This window comes from Urocitellus parryii, chromosome 5 (genome assembly GCF_045843805.1).
Source record: "Urocitellus parryii isolate mUroPar1 chromosome 5, mUroPar1.hap1, whole genome shotgun sequence".
In the NCBI taxonomy this organism is placed as follows: Eukaryota; Metazoa; Chordata; class Mammalia; order Rodentia; family Sciuridae; genus Urocitellus; species Urocitellus parryii.
Genome location: NC_135535.1, coordinates 50,693,224 through 50,714,928, shown reverse-complemented (window position 1 = coordinate 50,714,928; position 21,705 = coordinate 50,693,224). Strand labels below are relative to the sequence as shown.

The following is a 21,705-nucleotide window of genomic DNA, read 5'->3' as shown; positions in this document are numbered from 1 at the left end:
ATATTTTTTTTCATCCAAATTAGAATGGTAGCATCTGAAGGCAAGATATGTGTTTACTTTGTATTACACTGAGTGTGTGTGTGTGTATATATATATATATATATATATATATATATATATATTTGTAATTTCTGTTCAATAAATAGTATAATTTTCTGTGGCCCTATATAGATTTGCTTTCAAAATATCTAGTCATAATTAATCCCTGTAATAAAATGTACCCATAATTCATAATTCATTATAATCTGAAAAATCCTTAAGTCATTTCTTATGAATGCATTAAGTTTAAATATAATGTAACTAAGTGCAGTGTGAGAATTTCAACCTCTTTATCATAAATGAATCTCCTTTAGTCAAAAGAATTTTGAAGATATTTTAATATAAGTAACACTTTTCTCATTTTGTAAACATAGTAACTTTAATAAAAGTAACTTTGTCAAAGCAATAAATAGTAAGAAATGACCAAAAGTTTATTTTTGAACTGAATATCACCTAGACAAAACTGGCCCCCCAAAAAGAAATACTACCTGTTCAAGGAATTTAGATAAAATTTACATATCATCATGATGCAATCAGAAAACAAGACATTAATACATGGTTTATTTATTAGAACTGGAAAAACTTTCATAGATTATCCTCATCTTTCATTTTAGAAAGGAAGCCACTGAGATACAGAGATGAGAGATGATTTGTTAAACACCACAGAGATCACAAATATCCAGTTTAATGGAGGTGTAAGGGAATTCTAAGTCAGTGGCATTTAAACATGTGTCTCTCTAATTTGGAGCAAGCAATTGACTTTATATGTAAATAAGACATCCAATATCAGGTGTACCACTAACACAGAAATAGTACTATCTCAAATGTAATAACACAGTGCTAAGACACCCTAAACTCTAAGATACATCCCAGGTTCCAAATTACTAAATGGTACAGGAAAAAATTTTAAAACAATTTTTATGCATATGTACTATATAATGAAAATCAGAAATTTTACATGGGATAGTCTCTATTCTATTTTTTAATGGTGTTCTGAGTCCACTAAATTGATTTTACCACCCACTAATGAACTGACCTGATCTAAACACTAATCTGAATCATGTGTCACAGATAATTAGAAACCTTGTTAACATATACAACCAAGGTGCTAATTGTTCAATTTGATAGTAGGTGGTGAAGAAGAAAAGAAACCATTTAATGTGGACAGAAACCACCTGGAAAGTTCTCAAATTAGAAAGAGTTTACCCTTGAATGGATTGGTAATATATAGTATAATAAAGGAAAAGTGAATTGAGAAACATTTTGGGAAAATAAACATCTCAAATGTAGATGTAAAAACAAAACAATTTTCTTTAAAGAGAAAAATCTAACCATTTAGCTTTATAAAAATATTTAAGGACACCATTTTTTAAAAAAGTTTTTTTTAGTTAGAGATGGACGCAATATCTTTGTTTTATTTATTTTTCTTATTGTTTTTATGTGGTGCTGAGGCTTGAACTCGTGGCCTCACACATTCAAAGGAAGTGCTCAACCACTGAACTACAACCCCAGCCCTAAGGACACCATTTTTTAAAAATAATTTTTATCAACAGGATAAATTTTTCCCCCCACACTTACTTTATTGGTATGTCATAGTTGTACATAATGGTGGAATTTGTTGTTTCATATTCGTACATGCACACACTATAACAATACAATTTGGCCAAAGTCCCTTCCCAGCATCCCCCCCCCTTTTCTTCCCTTCTTCCACTCCCTTGTCCCTTTCCTCTATTCTACTGATCTCTCTTTGATTTTCATGCCATCACCCCCCCCACCTTTCTTTTCCTTCTTCCATATATAAGGGAAAAAATACGACCCTTGACCTTCCGAGTTTGGCTTATTTCTCTTAACATAATAGGCTCAAGTTCCATCCATTTATGATGAAGATGAATTTTCATGTCTTGACTGCAAAAAACATAGCAACCTGAAAAAACTTAAATGAGGTTTCCAAATAATGAAAATATAGAAAACGAACATCTTAGACAAAACTTCATGCAATATCTTTTTTTTTTTTTTTCTATCCCTCTCTATATAAATTCAAAAGGGATTAAGTAGCCTGGTAGCAAAGTGGCCTGAAAACAGCAGACTGGGCGTTCCCCTTTCCCAGTTTTTCTGTGTTTATTTTAGATTCAGGGATGGATTGCATAAATAAAGTATTAAAATCACCTTCTTGCCAGTCTCTGCATTGAAAAAAAAAATCAAGATATAATGAGGTATCTAGTATAAAGCTAGCTAACTGAAATCCTGGATGACTTGGTCTACATTCATCCTCAGAATTTTATCTCAACTCCGGACAAAAAGCAGACAAACAAAAACAAACCCAGAAGCCCATTTTGTATGTGTATGTAAAATGTGCACACCACTGTGCAAATATGTGCTCATATTCCAAAAATGTGCAAACTTGGCAGTTAGGAAATGTCAGTGCAATCGTCAGTAAGTGAAATTTCAATCCTTTTGATGAAGATACCATCTTTCAGCCAACTCCTGACAGAAAACCTTGGGTTCCTGTTAGACCCCTCCCTCCCCAGTCAACTGCTGGACTCCATCTGGAGGGATGGGGGCTCTCCCTCTCCATCATAGCTAAGCGTTCCCAGACCCAGGAGCAACCCTGGGTTCCTGCAGAGCACTCAACGTGCAGCGTAGTGTCTCAACTCTGCAAAGGACAGCTGGAAATGGATTTAAAATGGCAACGCGGACCAATCAGCGCCGTCGCGGGGAAGCAGACATTTACACGCGCCTCCTTCACATTCACAGCGGAACCTGGCGGTGCCTGACTGCCTGCCTAGGGCTGCAGAGCAGGCGTTTTTATTACACGGTGGTCTGTATCTTTGAAAGAAAAATTCTTCCCCGGGTGAAAGTTTTTATTTTGGAATTAGTCCAAAATAATTTTGGGTGTGATGTGTGAAAACCCGAACCTAATTTTTTTTTCGGTTTGTGTTATTCAAGGATGAAAAAGAGGTGTATTTAAAAAAAAAAAAAAAAAAAAAGAGTACTCCACCTTTTTAAAAAGGACCGTGGCCAGTATGGTGTTCACAGAGCTCAGCAACAGCCCAGGCTATAAAATAGGACAGAAAAGGAAAAGGTTAAATAAAGGTAAACTGAAAAGACGGTTCAACCGTGCTGTTGGCAATCTGTGAGGTCCCCTTTAAGGTCACTGAGCGTCCCGGTGCGTAGCACCAGTCGCAAGGGGACTTTGTGTGGCCCCTAGTCTTTCTTGGAGAAAAAAGCTCAGTGAAGAAACTGGCGCGTTCCGCGTGCTTGTGTCTACAAAGGTGCCATGTCTGTATGCCTGTTATGTATGTGTGTTTAAGTTCGCCTGTATTTACATGCGTGTTTACGAGTGCATATTGTGTGAGCGTGTGCACGTGTGTCTGCGTGCAAGTGCGCATGTGATTATGCGTGTGTATCTTCGTGAAAGTTGCCTGTGTGCGTGCTCGCCGCGCGCCCAGGGGTGAGGAAATCCCTAGGTGGAGTAGGGCTGTCAGGGGCCAGCTCCTACTTCTCGGCAGTGCCTTCCCACTCAGTGAACTAGGACGCTGCAGCCCTTGCTGCTAGACGCTTCCGGCAAAGTTTTGGCTCCGCGCGGTGGAGGCGCAGGTAAAGGCCGAGCTCTAAAATGTGTCTTTGGGGCAGTCAAGTTCCCGCGCCTTCCCAGGACGCCCGCCCGGGAGTGACCTCCCGGCCAAAGGGGCGAGGCCCGCAGCTGGTCGGCTGGGGATCCCCGGTCTGTCCCTTTAACCCCGCCGCCCGGCGGGAGCACGTGAGCCGGGCTCGGGGTGGCACCCGGGCGCCGCCGCCGCCGCCAAGGCAGTTGTATTTCGAACTCTGTCTCTGGCCCGCGGCCAGGCGCCTTGGCTCGGCGGTCTGCCTGGCCTCCCTCCTCCTCATACTTTTCCTCCTGCGCAGCCCCCTCCCCTTTATCCGCCCACGATTAGAGGTGGGCACTCCCCCCCGTCCCGCCACCCCCGCCGCAAGCACACACACACTCATCCCCCTTGAATCCTGGGGCAGGAACTCAGAAAACTTCCAGCCCGGGCAGCGCGCGCTTGGTGCAGGACGCAGAAGCTAGCGGCCAGTCTCTCCGACTCTTCGGTGCCGCCGCTGCCTGCTCCCGCCACCCGAGGAGGCGCGGTGCCACCCACTCCTCTGTCCCTTGCTTGCGCTGAGTGCCCGACTTAAGCTCGACCGCATCTTCCCTTTCCCTCCCGACTGCCCAAGTCACTGTTTCTCTCTCTCTCTCTCTCTCTCTCTCTCTCTCTCTCTCTCTCTCTCTCGAGCGGGGGGAAAAGAGGAGGAGGAATTCTTTCCCCGCCTAACATTTCAAGGGACACAATTCACTCCAAGTCTCTTCCCTTTCCAAGCCTCTGCCGAAGTGCTCCCAGTGCCCGCAACTCCTGATCCCAAACCGAGAAGAGTCTCTCCAACTTCAAACCCTCTTTTCTTTTCCTCGGCTTCCCTCCTCCGCTCGCTACCTCCACCGCCAAAACCACCTCCACCTTCAGTACTCACCCACCACTGTCGCCGCCACCGGCAGCGCCTCCTTCTCTCCTCCTCCTCCCCTCTTCTCTCTTTGGCAGCCGCTGGACGTCCGGTGTTGATGGTGGCAGCGGCGGCAGCCTAAGCAACAGCAGTCCTCGCAGCACTCCAGCTCTCGCTCTCCCTGCCTGCTTTTCCAGCCCTCTCACCCAGTCTCCCGAAAGGTGCTGGGCAGATTCCGGGTGGCTGAGGCTGCAGCGGCGGTAGCGGCGGCGGTAGCGGCGAAGGCAGCGCTTGCGGCGGCGGCTGCAGGAGGCAGGATGAGCGCACGCGGTGAAGGCGCCGGGCAGCCGTCCACTTCAGCCCAGGGACAACCTGCCGTCCCGGCGCCTCAGAAAAGAGGACGCGGCCGACCCAGGAAGCAACAGCAAGTCAGTACGCGGGCGCGGCGGGGGCACTAGTCCACCTCCATGTCCTCTGCGAGGGCCCCCGACGCGTCGGGCGACCAGAGCGCGGGAGCCTAGTGTCCGCGGCGGCTTCACACAGCCGGCTGATCAGGGGGGCGGGCGGCGGAATCCCCTTAGAGTTCACCGCGGAGCTCCAGCTCCCCTTGGGGATGGGAGGTGGGGAGTCGCTGCGGGCGGCCCTGGAAAGGCGGGAGGTGGGGTCGTGCGAAGCACGTCCTCGGACTTTCGCTATTGTGCACGGCCCTGAGTGGCGCGGGGTCTCCTGGTGACTGGAAGCGGCCGGGGTCCCACAAATCAGGGCTTGCCAACTCTCTCTAAGCTGCCTTTGCAATTACCCGGGGAAGCGAGTCTCTGGGGACTAGGGCACTTTAGCCGGTTGGGGTTGAAGGGGCTGGAGTCCTGGGGCCCAGAGGCTCTTTCTCCCGCCTCTTGGGGCTGATAGCCGGCATTTGGCGCGCCGCAGTCGCCCCCCTTGGCGCCCTCCCCAAGCTCTCGGTGGCCCAAGGCTCGCGCCCTCCCGACAAAGAACGCGTGGGTACCGGGCTGCCGGGTGCTCTTAAGGGATCTTTAAATTCCCTGCGACAGCAGCCAAAGGTGGTCCGGGGAAGGGGCTGTAGGGGATCCTAGGCGCCCAGCCGGACGGGTTAACTCGCTTCGCCCAGGGCGCGTTGGAAGGAGTGTCCGAGAAAGTGCACAGTAGCTAGGGTCACTTCCTCGCCAAGCGCCCTGTCTCCCTTTTGCTCCTGGATCCCACGTTAATGTTCTTTCGCATTAAATGCTCTTCCCTGGGACGAGCGGCTGGGGGCTGGGAGGGTACAATCGAGGGGCGCCCGGGACCCCGCGGAGCAGAGGGTTTTGTCTGCGGATGCAACCAATTAAGCGTGCAGCAGGCTCTTGCAGAGCTGTGCGCAGCGCCCAGGGCGGGGGGTTTTGTTCGCTGCAATTTCCAAGGCTCAGCCAGCGGGGTTGGAGCAGGACATGACCACAAGAACATTTAAACTCCGCTTCTTCGGACTTTAAAACTTCTTATTTCCTTATTCTTAACTCACGTTCCTCATGGCAAATAGATTGATGAGAAAATAATCCTAGAGTCCAAAACCTACCCGAGAGCAAACTGAGGGAAATTGAACAACGTTTGCTTACCAATGCATTTTAGAAAAACTGAGAGGGTTGTACCTATTTGAAATCATCAAAGGAAACAAGCCAATCTAGAGGCCCCTGAGTTTTCCCGCTCTGCGCAAGCGACACTTTATATCGCCTTTGGATCCTGTTTTACACCTCCCAGGAAGTCTCTGCCCTACACCGCCCCCCCCCCCATTTCCCACCAGCCACCCAGCTCTGCTAATTTGCACCCACCTACACACACACACACACACACACACACACACACACACGCAAAAAAAAAAAAAAAATCTAAAAGAAAATGTTAGGGAATCTGGAGGTGATTGGAAGTTTTACCTTCGAGTTAAGGAAGAGTTCACCAAAGAAAGAAAAATGTGTCTAGGGATGTGTGTGTTCAGGATGTGCCCCACTGGAACTAGTATCCCTCAGAAGCCTGTAAGGAACTGTTCCCAGATTATCTAAGTAGGATGTGAATTTTCATTGAGAACTTTCATGCATTTTAATTAGTCTGATTTAATCACCGAATCTGAATGAAATGTGAATGATTCACGGGATAAATATTTAAGATTTGAAATAGTAATCATCACATTTTCTTAACCACTTAGTATTTACTACTTGGCATAGGAGCCATTTAAAGTTTTGCTTATAGAAATGATTGTTTCAATTTCTCCTTCCCAGATATTTCCTCTTATCTTCCCTTTCCTCCTTTTGGTTTCCTCCAATCCATCACCATAAAAGTATCCTGAATAAAACATGCTTATTCGTATAAAAAGAAACTTAAATTTCGACTGGAGACCATGCCCGCCTCATGGAAAGGAAGTGGAGAATTGAAGCAATTATCTAGTTAATTCAAGCAAAACCTCCCCCCTCAGGTTTACCATAATTATTTGGAACTTTTAGGGGGAATGGAATTGTTTTGAGCTGAAGAAGTTGGGTAATTGCTCCAATATTTCACTCAGAATGTGTCGACTGACTCCTAATCAATTTAGAATGCACATGTACAGAGATGATTAAAAGATACCTTTTCAATATGAAGATTATTGAGAAAGCTAGCTTCATATTTCTGTTGTTTGAAATAATGGATAGTGGTATTCATGTAAAATGATCATTATTTCCATGTATTGCCAAATGCATAACCATGTAAACTTTTATATCTTAAAAATATATGATTTTCTTTCTAGAACATGCAGCCTTTTCAGATTTTGCTACCATTTTGGGTTTGAAATAAAATCTAGTTTTCTTATGCAAAATAGTTTTCTCTTTGAATTCTTGAATTAAAAGTATAGTCATTTCCCCTTTCTGTAAACTCTGTACTATTATCATCCACTTATATTTGAACTGAATGTATTCCAGCAGCTCTGTTGAGCAGCACATGCAGAAAACATAGCTAAAGAGTCTGGGTCAATTTCTTTCAGACGGTCTTTGCCACAACAGCATTTTTTTCCTCCCACAATTAGGAGCCAACCTGTGAGCCCTCACCTAAGAGACCCAGGGGAAGACCTAAAGGCAGCAAAAACAAGAGTCCCTCTAAAGCAGCTCAAAAGGTGAGAATTCTCAAGTCAAGCTCTCCTAATTTCATTAATGACTGCAGGAACCTCCTTTTAATTTTCCCATTTTAAATCCACACCTAAAGATTTGTCCCAGATGGGTAACCCTGCATTTAACATTAGTTGGATGGGAGTTAATCTTTTTTTTCTGAGTGATGCTTAGCAAAAAAGTTTCCAGCAGTTAGTTAAAGTGTTTTTAAACAAACACTACCAAATAATATGAACCTTAAAATGCTGGTGGAGGAGTGAAGGGGTGGGGGTGGATGGTTGGGGAAGTGAATGATAAAATTAATATTTGAATCAATGGTTAAAGAGTTAAAAATATTAAAACTATAAATTTTGTCTGGTAGTGAAATTCTTGCAGTTTCCTCTGAAAAATAATAGAGATTAATTTACTTGGTGCTTATTTAAATGACTACTGTAAGCCAAGTCCCCCTTTTAAGGTTATGTGTTTTGCCAAATAGACAATAATTAGAAATTAATCCATTTATGGAATGCTGGAAAAAATTTCATGAACTTTACAACTTTAAATGTGATGACAATGTATCACTGTTTGTTTTATAATGAACCTGCAATATAGTATATCATAATCCCTAAAACCTTTTCATAAAGTGTTATTCTCTGAATTGAACAATGAGATTTTAAAACAAATATTTTACTCAAATATATATATATATTTACATATACATATACATACATATATAGGTAGAATATATGTGTGTGTGTGTGTGTGTGTGTGTGTGTGTGTGTGTGTTTGGGTAGGATAGAACCCAGTCAAGTTTAACAGTCAAAGTTTTGGAAAAATTTAAATTGCAGCTTAAAATAACTTCATGTTGGTTGTATTTGAGTTAGCAAAGAGGAAATATCTCAAGATACATTGTTGCATAGAGGTGAAGGTGAATTTAAAAGTCAATTTTGACTTTATGAATCATAAAAGTTTGCATTTTATTTGAAACTTTGTATAACAGTTGAAAACAAAGGTTCAAAAATTACAAGTAAATTTTATCTTCTTAAGATCTGAATATGTCATGTATAGTATTTGTTTAAAGGACCATGTATTCATCATTTTGAGATCAATGTTTTGTTTTTTCTGTGACTGTGCACCAAGTACATTATATGTGATCGTTTTCAGTGATGTAAACTGCCATAGTTCTAGTGATACATATTGTTATTTATAAGTAACTATGATTTGTCTGTTTTATTTTAATAGTTTTGAACAAAGTTGAAGGGCAAATTTCTCATATATTTAACTGTTTCTTAAAGTTTACATTTAATTGTAACTCATATTTATCAGTAAATTTCAAAGGAGCTCTAAAAAACTTTTAAAAGCTCTAAGAACCTTTAAAAGTGACAGAACATAATTTGGTGTTCTTAATATGAATACTTTCTATTTGTTCTGTTTTACCTGGTGTATAAATTAACTAAAAAGAACTAATTTTCGTAGGTATTCTAATAGGAGTTATTTCAGGTTCTATAAGCATGAAATTTACCTTACTTATTTTTTCTCTCAGCAATAACAAACCTGTGTGTAGCTAAAATCATTTGAGCTACCATGTAATTGTTCTAAAAAAATGCATTGTTACATCTTTATAGCTCACCATAAATAAATTTTTAAAAATTTGATGCAAAAAAGGAAAATGAATAATTTCCCAAATTTTTTTATATTTCTTTATTTATTTAGTTTTTTTTTTTTGAGGAAGTAGGTAGAAATGGCCCCATCTCCTTCTCTGATCTTTAAAAAGATTACCACTGACCAATAGCATCTTTATTGACAAAAGGAAATCTGAGACTTGTGCGTAATTTACCATTCAAAGCAAAATAACAAAATTTGATCTATTCCCAAGTAACATTTGTTTTATTTTTAGTGACTTCAGTGATAGGCATTTACAAAGACCCTTCTAGGCCACTCATCTCCTTTATAATTCTTCCTGTGTATGCAAATATTTGTGTAGTTTCCAAACCAGAGGTTTTCTTTCTCCCAAAGAAGTCCTTTTTTGAAATATTTTATTCTTCCAAACATAATCATTTCATATAATTCATTTACAAAATTCCCTCTTCTAATAAAAGTGAATAAATACATTTGCCCATAACATGACTGTTATTTTTCTTCAGTTTTATTAATTAAGCTTCATTTGGAGAAGATAATACTTTGCAAAATAATGATGACATTGATGAATTGTTCATGGCATGTATAAACTTAAGGCATTTCACTTTGAAATCAGTATTGATTGAATGTGCTTCTATCCCATATAGACATGATTATCAAACATATCCTTGTTTATCAAATATGTATTGTATTCTAAAAAAGCATATGTTCATTAGGATTTTCAACTACAAATGTTTTTAGAAAAATATCGTTGATAACATGTAAAATAAAAACAAAGAAACAGCAACAACAACAAAAAACCTCCTGTAGAATGACTAGAGTAGATACGAGAAGTCTTCTATGGTTAATAAATTGAGAGTTTTCTTACATACTGGATTCATCACAATGAAAAATGTATCATAAAAATTGGTAAGTATATGAGAGAAAAGAACTCTAATGTTAAAGGAGAATCCTGATATTGTGTGTTTAACATATCTTGCTGCTTGGTGTTTGTATTTTACTTACAAAGTTTGTGTTTGGACTCAGCAACTGGCCTTGAGATATCTGAAAACCAAACTGCTTGTTAGAAAATTAACAGTGTGAAACTTGACAACGAATGCAGAATGTGTCAAGACCAAGTGGAGACTGGCTACCAAATTAGCCATCACTTGAATTTTAGGCTGATTTAATAGAAAATTGATTTATGTAGTATGTCAAACAAATTTATAAAAAAACACAATTTATGTCTGAAACTTGTGGAAGAAAAAAATTATTCTTCAGTCTATTTATATTCCATTAACACCAATTCCCATGGATGACCATTCTGTGACAATTCCAGTCATTCCTAAGAACTCCAATCTGAGTATGTCTGAATGGGTTTCATATTGTTACCCTTAATAAAAGAAATCTGAAGTTAATGTTTTTCTGAATAAATACTTTATCCAAAAGAAAGAGAAAGATAGAGTGTATACATGAGTTTGTTCACCCTTTTATTTATTTTTTAGATTGAGATACACTTTTGACCAGTTGTCTCTTGCTCCACCCCTCAAGTCCCTACCCCCACCATTATCTAACCCCCCTCACTTTTTTTTTTTTTGCAATGCTGGGACTCCAACCCAGGACTTTCTACATGCTAGGTAAGCACTCTATCACTGAGCTACAACCTGGGCCTTATAGTTGTCTCTTAATTTCCTCTTTGTTTTGTTTTGCTTTTCTCTCTTGATTGTGATGTGTAGAAATACTTTGAATTTTCCCAATTCCTGTGTCTGAAAAGAATGAAGGTATAATATCGTTTGTTTCATTTGGGATTCTGTTGTTCCTTTTCAATCATGAAAGAATATTGGAGGGACTGACACTACTTCTGTATGTAAAGTCACAAGTTAAATTTATCTTTAAATTTCAAGCCAGTTCTCACACAAGTGCTCCTAAGAAAAATGTATTTTTCTGAGATTGAATTATATTTTCATAAAAGGGAAATGAATTTTTTAAAATGTCAGGTGTAAGATAATCCTACTTCATAAGTCAGATTTGCTTGACCTTCCTTTTGACTTTAGGTGAAATGGCCAGACCAAGAGAGCAAAGTGCAGAATTAAAGTATCATTTGGTAAAGTATGCATGCTTCAAAGAAAGTCTTCAGAAAAATATTTAATTTCCATCTTCAATTTGCTATGAAAAGATAGCCTGATATTAATTGGGTACTAAAAAGACTCATTCATACTCCTAATCATTTGCATTCCTAGAAATGGGATTGATTTTTTTTAAAATAAATTAATTACTAACACCAATCACAAAAATTTTAGGAGGAGAAAATTTGGGATTTACTTATCAATTCAGAAAAATCTTACAGCATAGGTGCTGCATGAGGACAGGATTTTCTTTACAGAACATAGTAGGCCCAAAAGCATCATTGTTACATAAGTCAGAGAACGGTTACATTGGGAGCTGCCATACAATTCCGACCTGTGGTTCCTACAGCACTGGCATAATTTAGTTTGAGTCCTCTGTTTTAATGGGCAGGCGAGTTCCATTGTGAGAATCACATTCCTATCTGAGTTTACAAACAAATTCAAGTAGGAGGAATTAAGTAAAGCCCAACTATTATGTCTATTATCTTGACTTAGTTAAACAGTTGACTTTTTTTTTTAAATTTCACTTTGCCAAAGCCTTACTTAATGCATCAATAAATTATGTCTGGCAATGCCTTTGAATCATCATAGATTATGATCCAAATATGGGAGATTGGAATTCATTTGAATTCTTTTATATAGTCACTTTATGTCAGAGGACCCATAGTTGTAATTCTCTGGAAACTCTCATCCCTTGGAAGTCTTTTATCAAAACTCCTTTTTTTTTTTTTTTTGGCTGACTTACATCCCTGGCTAATGTTTATCTTGAGGTCTCAACAGATCATTTTGCTAATAAGGAGACCGAATATACCAGATTGGCATTCCCCTGCATTTCAGTTCTTTCTTGAGAACAGTTGGATGCTGAAGAGCATTTTATGCCAGTTGAATCTTTCCAGCCTGTCTTGTCTTGTTAGTTGATTTCCTGCAGTTTCCAGAGCTCATCTTAGAACCACATAGCTTGGCACAAGGGTAGAAACTGAATTTCCTTGTCCTAGATGATTGAGTTTTTCATTAATGAATCTTGGTTCTGCCAACCAAGAGAAAAAGATGAGTAGGGAACTGACTCTATTTTATGCTGTTGCTTGACTTTATATTCATTTAATACACTAAACAATTTTGAATGGCGTATACTATTTGAATTTAGTGAGTCATAGTGCAGTCATTCTCTTTTCTTTAGGAGAAAGGAGGAAATGGTTTGCTCAGAAGGTAACCCCTGTGAACTCTTGTATCAGTTCTCATTGCAGAAGAGGTAGAGGGAAGATTTGGAGAAGAAGGGTCTCAGACTTTGAAAATAATAACTTTTCCTGCTATTTTTGGCCTTCATTTTAAGTTAGTGTTTGTAAATGTGTGTGAAATAATGACAGAGTTGACAATGAGGGCTTCCTTGGGTGAAATAAGCATGAAGAACAATGAATGATGGAATTCACTTTTACTTCCTACTGCAAAATATATTATGAGAGCAAATTGTAACATCTTTTCAAGAGTAAAATGAGTGATCCTTTAAAATGGGGAAACCCATGGAGCTAGACTATCAAAATGGCAAAATGAGAATTTACTCAATGCTTTTTCTGATTGATTTTGATGCCAGTGCACATTGATTTACACTGTTTCTGTTTTTTAAGTGAGCAAATGATTTTCTAGACTTGGATTAGTCAACTTTGTATACTCTTAGGTCTATCCAGGTCTTGGTCTTAAAAAAGTCAGAATACATGAAAACAAAATAAGGAACCCCCCCACACCCACATATTTTATAGTTTTTTTTTCCTGTGCAGATGCACTGATGTATTTGGAGTAGGAAATTCTGACTTCCATGTGTCATTCATCACAGTGTAGATAAAACATGATGGGAGCATTTACAATTGCAAAAAATTGATATTTGCCTAAATTAGTCCCTGAAGTTGGAAATGAATTATTTTCTTGCTTCCTGATCACTGTGCTTGTCCATATCTTTATAGGAATATTGAAAATATGTTACTTTTGGCTACTCATTTGATTTTCACCCTAGAAGGTTTCCTTTTGTTTTTAAAATTTGCCCATGGCAATTTAGTTTCATACAGGAATATCTTCAGGAAGAATAGACCCTTACTGCCTTGACATCCAACTGGGTCTCTGTCCCACTACTTGACAAATGTGGGCAGGTTGCTTCATCTTGTATGAGGTGGAAAATCAGAAGTAATGGCTGGCCTACTAACGTGAAATTGTCTCCAGAAAAACACTGCGGAGACTTTCAGAATTGCTAGGTATTCTTTTAAAGAGCAACATTCTAAAACAAGAGGAGAGCAAAGAAGACATTACATTTGAGTACCCACCAAATGCCATAGCTTTTTCAGGTACTTTACATACTGTTTATCTTAGCTCTTTTAATCTCTTTATTAGTTGTTGTGGTCTCCATTCTACCAATGACAGACTGTGGTTCGTGGTTGTAATCTGTGACATCTCTAATGGAAAAAACTGGGTTTAAATGCAACTAATTCCAAAGCTTATATCCTTTCCACTACTGTGAACTGTCAAATATTTTATAAACTGACTGCTACAAGGTAGATTTCTGTTATCTCCAGTGAGCTAAAATGCAGTTCCAAAGTTAAGTTGTGAGAAGCTTTTGGAGAGCCACTCTACAAGCTTATAAAGGGATTGGAAATGTGTGCCTTCTACCACTGATACCCACAGACTTCTAGCCCACAGGGAATTTGGAGATTAGTGCATCCAGAAGTTTTCTTATTTATTAAATGAGAGTACTTTAAGAAATGATATCTGCAATCTTGCCAAGCTCCAGAATTTTGATGGTAAGAAGAAAATAAAACATATATAAACACAATGCCTCTCCCTTCCCCTCCCCTCATTCATTTCCCCTCCCTTCCTTCCTCAAACACATAGTGAACATTTCTTCTAAGCTAGGCTCTAACACCAAGTAATGTACTGTTTTCAAATTCAAGAGCAATATTTGCTTTTCTTTTATTTTTCTTAATTTTTTTTATTTTTTATTTTTTTGCAGTACTGGGGATTGAACCCAGGGGTACTTTACCACTGATCTATATTTCCTGACCTTTTGATTTTTCATTTTGAGATGGGATTTTGCTAAGTTGCCCAGGCTAGCCTGAAATTTCTGATCCTCCTAACTCAGCTTTCTGAGTCACTGGAATTACAGGTGTGCATTACTGTGCACGTCTTGAATTTCCTTTTTTAATTACCTTTTTTAAAAAAATTTGTCATTTTTTAAATCTTTATTTTTTTTATGTGGTACTGAGGATTGAACCTAGTGCCTCACACGTGCAAGGCAAGCACTCTACCACCAAGCTACAGCCCCAGCCCTTAATTACCATTTTTTGAAAATGTAACAGCCTAGAGCATCAGAACTTCTTAGAGAAAGAAATACATTTCCCATTGTACAAATTCCTATTCAACATTAAATATAAAATGAAGTATATATTTCTATATATAAACTTTAACAAAGAAATAAAAATATAAATAAAGAAAATCAAGGAGGAAGAAGCACTTTTAATGATAGATAGTTGTGAATACTAGCATAATAGTGCTGACAAAAACAATTTTTCTTTTTTCCAAGTGGAGAATCCCTACTGTCGCTCCCCTTGTCTATATAAGCAGGAAGTACTTGGAACTAGTTGTGACTCACTTATACAAGCTTTTGGAGTATAGAACCAAACTATTCCAGTAAGGAAAACCAAATAGCTACTTCTGCAGTATTGTGTATGTTGACATATTAAAACAAGTCCCCTGAACGTTTTGTTTGTCTTGTTTGAAAAGCAATATCCTGGAGAGCATTAAACACAGGAAAACAATGTTAAAGCCAGTACTTTCCAACATGCAAAACTCCTGAATCTGTGCAGGTTTACAACCTAAAATCCTAACTCATTTTGCAGCCTTGGTGGAGTTTGATTAGAATCATTAAATAATGTGGGTTTTAAAGAACAATGAGAACCTCCCAGATTGAGGGCACACAGCACAGCTAATGTGTTTCTTCTAGATGTAGTCTCAGAAGAGGGTTTCAGTTTACATATAACACTGGCCTGTGTGGCCAAGGAGCAAGTTTGCTTTTAACAAGTCCAAGTGATAATCATGATATTTTGCCTTTTAGTTAATGGTATGAATTTTATTTCTCAATAGGCTTTTTGTAAATGAGATGCTCAATTAAAAGTCATCTTACTTGCAAGGACTTTCTCTCTCTTTGAGATATTTGTTTTCTCTGACTTGGCAATGCAGTGAAACCCTTTTAGGAGAAAAACTCTTCTCTTCAGGAGATTTCAGATATACCCGGATCACATCATGGCCTCTGAAACATAAAAACTACACAGAAAGGCCTAGTAGAGCACCGTTAACTTTAAGGTCAATAGCCATCCCTCCCTACCCCAACCCCACTCACTACCCATTTCCATTAAACAGGATTTCTATCTTCTATGCTTGTGTAATTTACTACTGAGTAAATTGCAATCTTATAGTTGCTTCCAAAGATTAAATCAAATGCTGCTTCTGTACCAGGGAATTTGGCACTCCTATGACTCACTATGTACTAAAGGGTTTCTTAAAAGCTTTCTGCTAAAGGGGGCAGGTGGGTGTAATGGAATATTTGTATTGACTTAATCTTCTGTATACCAGATGAACTTGAAAGAAAAAGTCTTCCCTTTAAGGGTTCCGTCTTGTTAGGAATGAAAGAACATTTATGAGTACGTTGTTTATGGTGGGCACTTCCAGGTACCTCCATGTCTCCTTATGGGAGACAACATCACCATTTTACAGGTGGATTCAAATTAAGGTTTTCAGGGACCTGCCCAAAGTCATAAAGGTAATGTGGCAGAGAAAGGATTTGAATCTAAGCTTACCAAAATATGGTCTGTGTCTCAGGACACCTCCCTTCTCCATAAGACACCACCCTGAAAGGCAGTGTGATTCACCGGGTACTCCTGGCTTCCACTGAATTTAAGCCATGCAATGCCGGGGTCCCCAACAATAATGATTCCTTTGTGGAGCCATTCAGAAGTAATAAACAATTCAGAGCCCAAATTAGACAGATAGAGCTCCTAAAAGCCACCAGATTTCTTTTTGTTCTGAAAAATGAGCTGAATCAATGACAATTTTAGTTTCCAAGATATTTTCTCTAATAGCAGGTCCTGTGTACTAAGGGGAGGTGACATTGTTAAGAGGGTAGGAGCACCATCTTTGGAGTCAGTAGAATAGGTATGCCACTTAACAACTTCCTGTATGACCTTGAGCAAGTTACCTAATCTAAGACTTAATTTCTTGCCTTCATAGAAGGCTGCTGTGAGAGTTAAAGTAACTATGTGACTGATTTAGTCAATGCCTGGAGTAACTTAAATACTCCAAAAATGTGAGGTAACATTACAGTCACATGGAGTTTGGATCAATTAATGGACCTGCTGAATAGTAATGCCATCTATCTATCTATCAACTATTAACCTTCTATTTTTATTAGGCAAATTGAAGAGAGAAAGAGGTAAGTTTGATTTGGCAGTAGACAGTCAAAATATCTCATTTTAGTTAACAGTACCAAATATCCACTGGCTGCTCAGCTAGGTAGCAAAAGTAAAATGGAAAACAAGTTGTCCTGGCTCAGATTGTCTATAGTTTTATGTGGAGTTAGCCTTAGGATCATTCTCATACAGAGAGCAACATGTACTAAGTTTTCTTTATCTTGAAAAGTATAAACACATGTTTTTGTAGATGTGACGTGCTGTGTATGTGTGTATTATCTTGGTGTGCTTGGGAATTAGAGTAGGGGATGACAAAAACAAAAAGGCTAATTACTTTATAAATAATGTTAAAATTTGTATCAAAACAGTTAAAATAAAAAAGAGAAAAAAGAAAACCAACAAGCAATATAGAAAAGATCTATGAAGAAAGGCAATGAAACAAACTCTGAAGATACTTGGAAATAATATTCATGTCAGCTTTGAGTGTGGAATTATTAATAATGTATATTTTAAGTTATTTTGGAATGTATATGTTTAACTGTTATTTTTAGTCATTCATCCTAAGTTTCCATCTTAGGGGCAAACATGGATGATCTCTACCAGCTTCTACCCTCCCCCTTCTGCTTTAGGTGAACTGATTGACAGGTGATTATTTTGGGCCAGAAACAGGAAATCAACCCCATAGAAGTGGGCAGATGTTTATTATTTTGAACTAGAATGCTTATGTATTCTTTTTTTTTCTTTTTTCTATTTTTTTTTTTTTTTTTTTTTTTTACATTTAGACTTGCTTTCCACTAGCAGCATAGATACAAGTGCTTGGTAAATTTAAATCAACATGTCAGTAGAAATTTTCATAACTTTAGTTGTTACGTGGAAAGCAAATCTTGACCATTTAAGGAATGTTCATTTCTAAAATTCATATAATTATGGAATGTGGGAATATTTCACTTTTTTTGAACTGAAATAAAAACAATATAGATTTTACAAAAGGATTTTTATGCATTTCAGAAGAGATCACTCCAGAGAAGTTTTTAATGGTAAGGATTTGCATAGATATTTTTTTTGCATCATGCAGGGAAGGAGAATGTACTGAAAAATGCAAAAGATAAACCTTAAAGGAAAAAGGTTATTAACACACTCTCAATACCTCATCTGCAATCCAGAACATTTTTCTTTGAAATGTGTCTATTCATGGCGTACTTACAAATAATGTCAGGTAGGAAACTACATAACTTCCTTTTTCATTTTGCAGAAAGCAGAAGCCACTGGAGAAAAACGGCCAAGAGGCAGACCCAGGAAATGGGTGAGTGATAAGATATATTTTGTTTGTTTATTGTAAAGAAAAAAAAAGAATATATTAGTTGTATTTCAAGGATTACATATATTTTAAATTCCTGGTGTGTTACATCTTTGAAAGGGTTAAGGCAAGGACAGATTATCACTGCTTATGATTAGGCTCCAGGGTTTTACTCCAAACACTTTCTTTTCCTGAAGGGGACTCCTTTTTCTATGTCTTATCAACATCAAAGGAATTTCCATTCTTCCTTCACGTAGAGTAACAATGGGAAGACTTGTTCAGTGGGTTGAGTAACTAGGGTTGAAGGTATTACGAAACCTTGGGAGTTGATTACAAATGGTGATAAAATTCAGATGAAATGTGTATGAGATATTTTTAATATTTTATTTTCTTGATTTTATGCTTTGTTTTGGATATATATCATTTTCTAGGTGATCTGTGTTTTCTTTTTCATAATGTCTCTGTTAGAAAACAAGGGCTGAATTTCCGTATTTGTTTGTTTTATGTTTTTGTTTGTTTGTTTACTTCCCTTAGTGGACGTTGTCTACAAACTGACCTTAAAGACAGTCGCATCCATACAAGCTTGCTGGACCCCACAGGCACATACAGGCTGTGAATTTTGAGGCCAGAAAATTAGTGGTTGCTCATTTTACCATTTGAACCTTGTTCTCACATTACCCAGGGACTTCTGGTCTGTCTTGCCTACTGATAGAAGGAACGAGTCCTAACATTAACCCAAGCCATTTCTCAAGAGGGTGAAGGCAGCCTCTGTACCCAGTATTTTCTGTAATGGGATCCTTGGCTTTCCTCTTCCCTGCCCCTGGTTTATTCTCCATGTTCTACCTTTTTTAAAGTTTCCTACTATCCTAGATTATGTTTTCCTGTTATTTTGCCATTTCCTTCTACTCTTGAGTTCTGCATCACTTTCTATTTACACTTTGGTATTGCCTTTCATTTAATTGATTCATCTTGGCTTTTTTTTTTCCTGTTCCACATGTGTTGGGATTAGATTTCTTAGCACAAGGAAAGGGGGATGATCTTTAGATTAAAAACATCTCAGTGTCACAGTGTAACCTTAATGTAAGTGCTTTTCATTCAGCCTGTTGTTCATACATGAATTTTCTCCAAAACTAACTAGCATGTGGTGATCATCCAGCCCATGCCCTATCACCTCTAATGTCAGAGAACTCACTGTCTCTCAAGGCTGTCCCTTCCTTCCCGGAAAGTCTTATGAGAGTCTAAATTAGAGTCTTCCATTTGACTCCCTGTGACTTCTGCCCACTGTCTCCAGGTCTCCTCAGTGAAAATATACAGAGCAATTGTTTTCACTTTCCCTGATGGTAGCTCTTCAAAAACTTGTTCTCTTTTTTTGATTTAAGTATCTCCAATTCTTTCATTATTATTCTCCATAAAGGAACATTCTTGTTATTCTTTTTTCAAGTGCTTTGTTTTTTAATCTATTGAAATATATCACCCAGAACTAAGTATCACATGGCAAGTGTGGATTCTGTAACCAGTGGGTTGGTTTATCATCTCTCTTGCTGTACATGTGGTTCCAGTTACCTGTTACTGCTTAATAAACTGCTCCAAAACAATAGTGTAAAGAAGCAACTATTTTCTTATGCTCCTGGATTCTTTTGGTTAAGAATATGGACAGGGAACAGCAGAAAGTCTTGTCCCTGCTCCAGAATGTCTGGGGCCTCAGCTGGGAGGACTTAAGCATCAGGAGACGACTCCAATACTTTTGGATCTGAAATTTGGAGACTTCTTCATTGATAGGTGTGGTGCTTTTGATTGACCAGAAGTCTGGGCATCTCTAGGAGTAGAACATGCATACATGGACTCTCCAGCTAAGCAGTCTCTGGGAAGTCAGTCTTCTTATCTGTATGCAGAGTTCCTAGAAAAAGTGTTCTGGTAACCAAGAAGAAATTACAAGGCCTTTTTTGACATCATCCCAGAAGTCAAAAAGTACTATTTCTATTATACTCTAGTGAGTGTACTGTTCATTAAGTTGTTAGTGGAAAACATAAAATACAGGTCTGCTCTTTTCTAAGCATCAGAACTCTGAAAAGATATCCTATGCTATTGAACTGATGACTATGAAAGACTTGTTCCAAGAGGCAACGTGATAGACAATAGATGAGCCCTTTGAAGTTGCAGGACTAACGTGTCTAAACTAAACTAAAATAAAAGTTAGCATGGAGCTGGGTATGTGTGTGGCTCAGTGGTACAGGGTTTGCCTAGCATGTGGGAGGTTCAATCCTCAACAACACACACATACACACACACACAAATGCCCATGCACAACACATACACAAAAGGAAGTTGACCAGGCAAATACCTCACAATCGAGTGGGGCCTCTTAACTCTGCATTTCATTTCTTCTGCCTTTGGGCTATTCCATAATATTCTCCAATTAACCTGCAAAGTTTGAAATCACAAAAACTGCTCTTCTCTGCAGTCTTCCATGGCTCCACAACTGGCGAGTGAATGAATTGCAACCTGCCCTAGAACCTCACAGTCCTCTAGCTTACACCTAACTATCTTTATGCCTTTGTTTCCCATCACTCATCCTCACCCAGCTAATGTTTCTGCCAAGCCAGAGTAAAGCATACAGCAAGATTAAAGGGGCTCTACATTTTTTTCTTAGTGGGGTTCTTGCTTATCTGGGAGGAACCTGGATTTCAGGCATCTGATCTTCAAGCTGGAAGAAGCCCAGAGGAGATGTCCACCATAGACACCCTGGTCTTTCTGGGAAGAGCCGGGCATCCTCATTGATTGTCCTCGTTTCCAATATTTGCTGGCTGTGAGAATGGAAAATTTTGTGTGATTAATTGTTACAAGTCCCTGATTTGGTCCCCCCAAGAAGAGCTGTTCTACTTAGAAGGGGAAATAAAAGGAAATTGTGTATTTTTTCTAGACAACGTGTTTCCTCTTTGCTTGTATATCTTCTGTTGGTGACTGGGGAACCAGTCACAGCCAGGCATGCCGTTCAGTGGCATTCTTTGCTGGAAAGCTTGCACTGAAGAAATAAATCATTGCGATTTCCATAGGAAACAGGCTTTACTTTATAGTAAGTTCAGTTTTTTCCAACAGTGTCATTCACTGATTTCCTTGAGTTGGAGATATATTTTTGAACTGACTGGATTTACTATGTATATGGTTTAGAAGCCAGATGGTTCCCTTTTATTCTTGTGGATTGTTTTGTTTTAAAGTACTTTTGCTTTTAAAACCACATCCTATAACTCTCAGAGATTCATGTAACAGGTCTGGAAAAAAGTATCTGCACTGTTACCCTCATCTGCTATAATTAGGATTGGTAGCTGGGAGTTTAATCAAAAGCTGAGTAAGTAGAAATATGTCGGTATAGGAGAGAAATTGACATCAGTCTTGCTTCTGGAGGGGCTGGAGCATTGGCTAATCCAGTGATCCAGGAAGCAGGTTAACTAGATTTGGTTAAGCACACTTCTTCTGTTTACTTCCTTATGTCTCCTTAACCCCAGCAGAATTTGATTTCAGACCTTGATATCAGATAGAGACTAATTTTTTTAAAAAATATATAGTTAGGAGCTCAGGATCTGACTTCAGATGGCTTGGGTTTA

At 38.9% G+C, this 21,705-nt stretch overlaps 1 protein-coding gene across 1 annotated transcript; it reads left to right on the top strand.

Moving 5' to 3' along the window:
• The first annotated feature begins 4,835 nt into the window (after positions 1 to 4,835).
• Positions 4,836 to 20,597, top strand: Hmga2 (high mobility group AT-hook 2). Its single transcript, XM_026386643.1, has 4 exons — positions 4,836 to 4,946; positions 7,562 to 7,648; positions 18,059 to 18,109; positions 20,565 to 20,597. The coding sequence occupies exons 1-4, from the start codon at positions 4,836 to 4,838 to the stop codon at positions 20,595 to 20,597; spliced, it is 282 nt and encodes a 93-aa protein (XP_026242428.1).
• Positions 20,598 to 21,705: the final 1,108 nt, after the last annotated feature.

What these genes read in the sequence shown, in the direction of transcription:
- Hmga2 (XM_026386643.1), top strand. Translation starts at nt 4,836, where the DNA reads ATGAGCGCACGCGGTGAAGGCGCCGGGCAGCCGTCCACTTCAGCCCAG. An exon ending in GACCCAGGAAGCAACAGCAA is followed by an intron (nt 4,947 to 7,561) that starts GTCAGTACGCGG and finishes TCCCACAATTAG; the next exon opens with GAGCCAACCTGTGAGCCCTC. An exon ending in CCTCTAAAGCAGCTCAAAAG is followed by an intron (nt 7,649 to 18,058) that starts GTGAGAATTCTC and finishes TTCATTTTGCAG; the next exon opens with AAAGCAGAAGCCACTGGAGA.